Below are 4309 nucleotides of genomic sequence, written 5' to 3'. Positions count from 1 at the left end.
TCTCCCCTCTCCTCCTCCCAGGACTAGGCGCGCTCCCTCCTGCCCTTCATCCATTAATGTCTGGGGCCGAGGTGAGGAGAAAGAAGGGGGAACTGACTTCTAGGCGCGGCGGCACAGCCCCTCTGCCCCCCCCCACCCCAACCAAAAAAAAAAAAAACCAAAAAAAAAGGGGGGGGAGAAATTTTAAAAAGCAGAAAAAATACCCCGAAACAAAACCCAAACCAGCCGCCGCCTCCGAGCGGGCGGCATGAGCGCTTTCGCGGCGCGGCAGCGCTGGGGGCCGGCGCTGCTCTGAGCGGCCCGCCTGCCCGCAGCAGCGGCGACGAGGCGGCTCTCCGCGGAGCGGCGCAGGGGCCTGACGGCGGCTGGGAGCCCGCCTGCCACACCGCGCCAGCCGCCACCGATGCGCTGCCCCGCCGCCGCGCCATGACCCTAAGCTCTGAGATGTCCGAGGCGTCGATGCTGGCTGAGGAGACGGACATCGATGTAGTAGGCGAGGAGGACGACGAGGAGCCACAGCCCTGCCGCTCCTCCTACGCCGAGGACGAGGAGGAAGAAGACGAGGAGGATGTGGGCGACCTCCATGACGACACTCTGCTACTGCGGTCGCCCGTGCGCAGCGGGGCAGGCGGCGGGGACGGGCCCGGCGGCTCGCGGCCCCCCTTGCGAGGTGGCCTGCAGAAGGCGGCGGCAGCGAGTGGCGGCGGGGCACGCGGCGGCGGCGGCAGGAACAGCCTGGTGAAGCCGCCCTACTCTTACATCGCCCTGATCACCATGGCCATCCTGCAGAGCCCCAAGAAGCGGCTGACGCTGAGTGAGATCTGCGAGTTCATCAGCGGGCGCTACCCCTACTACCGGGAGAAGTTCCCCGCTTGGCAGAACAGCATCCGCCACAACCTCTCCCTCAACGACTGCTTCGTCAAGATCCCCCGGGAGCCTGGCAACCCGGGCAAGGGCAACTACTGGACGCTGGACCCCAAGTCCGCCGACATGTTCGACAACGGGAGTTTCCTGCTCCGACGAAAGCGCTTCAAGCGGCAGCAGGTCCCGTCGCCCGAGTTGCTGCTGCGCGCCGTGGACCCCACCGCTTTCCTCCCGCAGCCCCCGCCCCAGCCCCCACAGAAGCCGCCCCGCGCCTACGGACCCTACAGCTGCGGCTACGGCCTCCAGCTCCAGCCCTACTATCCCCACTCCACCCTCTTCGCCTTCCACCACTCCTCTCCGCCAGCCCGCCAGCCCCCCGCCGCCCCAGGCAGCGTCCCCGAATCGGCGCTGCCCCCCGCCGCTGCGCCGCAGGCGGAGCTGGCACGGACGCCCTTCGGCTACGCGCATCCTCTGGGCCCGGCGCTGGCGGCCTCACTGCACGCCGCCAAGCCCAGCAGCGGCACGGCGCTGGCCCGCTCGCCCTTCTCCATCGAGAGCATCATCGAGGGGGGGCCGGCCCTGGCATGGGCAGCAGCTGCGCCTCGCAGTTGGCCGCGGCGCCGAGCCTGGACCTCTCGCTGGGGAGCGCCGGCAGCGGCTTGCCCACTGCCCTGCCCGCCGTCCCCGGCTTCGCGGCTCGGATGTTTAATAGTTAAGGATTTCGGAGTCTTTCCGAAGGTAGGATCTGGGCTATCTCCTTTCTTTGCTTCTCGGATGCCCGACAGACGCCGCGAGCAGTGGAGCTGCGGGGTTTGCGTGGTGGGGCTGGGGGGCCGTCCTCCGCGGCCGGCGGGCTGCTCGAAACCTATATTTATGCAAAGCCAGGTCTAGACGCTGCATGGGCAGACAGTCATGTTACTGGCAAGTTACTCGTTACTCCTTAAAAAACAAACAAAGCAAAACAAACAAACAAAACCAAACAAAACCCCCACGTCTCTAAACCGTTAAAGTTCTGAGATTCTCAGGTCTAGGAGCTTAAAAATAGTAATGTACAGGGAAAAAAAAAAGCTTGAGGGAGCACAGCAAAGCAATACTTCTTCATTTCAGTACACTTGTCTCATGTACTTTTATAAAAGAAAAGTAACATGTTTACACAGAAGAAAGTCAAGATTATAATTTCTTATTTTAACCTTTGTTTTGTATATATAATAGACTTACAGAGCTTTTATTTTGTACTTTATGCATATTCTTTACAAAGAATAGTTAAAAATTACTGGCAAGTATTATTGTACCTTTTTAATGTAAAATTTTTACACATTTTCAAAAATAATTTTTTTTATTTAAAAAAAACCCCAAAGCAACCAAACCAAAAGACCAAAGGAGCCCAGCCAAACAATTGGCTTCGGACCATTCCCTCCTTAATACTTCTCCCTTCTTTGCAACATTGATGGGGGTTTTTTCGGTATTAATAGCACAATAGACAAGGAATTTTACAGGTTGAAATTTATTATGAATGGATTTGACCGCGAAGAATATCAGAATATGATCTTCACAGTCAAACCATTGTTAACCCTAGCAGAGAGTGAAGACAAAGAAAAAAGAAAAAGGAAGGATAAAAGAGAGAATAAAGAGAAATAGGTCTCTCTTGCAGGAGTAAAGCCCAGTTCTGTAAGGATCCAATCAGGGTATTGATTAAAAAGATGGTTTTAAACTACTTTTATACTTTTGGGTGAGTTCTAAATCACAACCGCATCACAGTTTCGTTTCCAAGAGGCCCAAAGGAAAATAATAAGGGGCATGTACTGAACTTCAGAGAGATTTGCCCTAGCCTCTTATGTTTCTATGGCGATAATACGGACATGTGTTTCTACTTTTCAATACATATAATATAAAATGAGCATTGAAATATCCTTGTGTGATGAGCTGATTAAATGCACGAGATATTGAAGTAAGGATAAGTGTACGAATCAAACCATGAAAGAAGCTTTTTTGATTTTGAACTCACATCTTAACATGCATAAGATCGATAGATATTTATTTCATAGTCTAAAATCCTTTTTTAACCAAAAAGTTTGCCTCAAACATTCGGAGCTTAGACGTGAAAAGAGAATCGTACATTTTAAGAGTGGTTGCTTGTTATGGACTAGGAACACTTGTTTTTCAAATCAGAAAGGCATTTCTCAAATACGACTGTATTTATAACAATTTAGTAGATTCAAAGATAAATCGTGTGAATTTTCATAAAAGAAAAAAAAAGAGGGACGTCTTTTAGTGTTCTTTGGAATGGGGAGGGAAAGGTTGTGTGGTTACATGCTTTTACATATCGAAGTACCTCGTCGCCTTGGTTTTAAGTATTCTCGTGGATAGAAAAGTGATGCTTTTCTGTTTTGTTTGTAGCAATGCAGGGTTAAAATAATGGTTTTCAATGAGCGGGAAGACTGGACGTATGAACTTTGCTGGGCTCTATTCGCAGTATGCATCTGGAGGGCCTCTTTGGGTGTCCCGGGTCCCTTAGAGGACAACTGCATACAGTCCCACATACATACCTCTTCGGCCCCAGGGCCCGGTGCGCCCGGGACCCCGTGCCCCTGCGCTACACGGTACAGCGCGGCCGCAGCGCCGGAACAGGTGCCACCACAAAAGGCGCCAGTCCCACAGCCCTTTGATGGCCTCGCAGCACCGCCGGCCCCGCAGCTCCCCATTCGCATGCAAATGCCCCGCGATGCCCCCCCCCCCCCCCGGCTTTCAAGGTGAACAGAGGGGACGTGTAGTCCTTTCAGGGATGGAGCCTAGTTGAATAATCCCTCCAAAATAGGCTGGGCCCTAATAAACAAGCTGGTGGGACAAACAGGATGGTGTCACCTCCTTCTCCTCCTCCCAACTTCAAAGTGTGGATTTTTCTCATCATATCCCTGTAGGGCTGAGAGACAATTACTGGAGCTAAATTGGGAGGGGATTGCTCTATATGGGGGCTAATGTTTCAGTCAGTTCCTCCAGAAGGACCACACAAAAAGAAACTTTTTAGTTTATGGTGCTATTATGCAGAGTTTTAATCTAGGGATAGATTTAGCCAAATATTATCCATTGGGAATGTAATTAAGCCCTTATGTATTCAGTCGCTTTTTATTCCACACAGTGTCTCTATCCAGAAACGTTTCCTTCCACACATTTCTTTGTTTCTGTTGTGTGATTTATATATTTTAATTAGTTTAAAAAAATTATTTCTTCTCAAGCATCTTCTATAACATTTCTCTCAAGCAGGACTGTGTTAGGTCCCGTCTCACATCCCCTATAAAAGAATTTTCCCCTTCCCTACCCTGTTTCAAAGCTGATTAGTTTGCACGTCCACACACTGTGCTCTTCCCTCCTTGTGCAGGCAGGGCCGATATTGTGCAGGCTCTGCCGGCATTGGCGTAAGCTGCGGGCGGGCGGCATAAGCTGCGGG

The 4309-nt window shown here is 51.8% G+C and overlaps 1 protein-coding gene across 1 annotated transcript; it reads left to right on the top strand.

Annotated features, from left to right (window-relative positions):
• Positions 1 to 426: 426 nt before the first annotated feature.
• LOC138683606 (forkhead box protein D1-like) lies at positions 427 to 1580 on the top strand. The gene is given in 2 exon segments (XM_069775593.1): positions 427 to 1435; positions 1438 to 1580. Coding segments are annotated over 2 exon segments (1152 nt in total).
• The last annotated feature ends 2729 nt before the right edge of the window (positions 1581 to 4309 follow it).

Source organism: Haliaeetus albicilla, chromosome W (assembly GCF_947461875.1).
Source record: "Haliaeetus albicilla chromosome W, bHalAlb1.1, whole genome shotgun sequence".
NCBI lineage: Eukaryota > Metazoa > Chordata > Aves > Accipitriformes > Accipitridae > Haliaeetus > Haliaeetus albicilla.
This window is presented reverse-complemented; position numbering and strand designations above follow the sequence as displayed.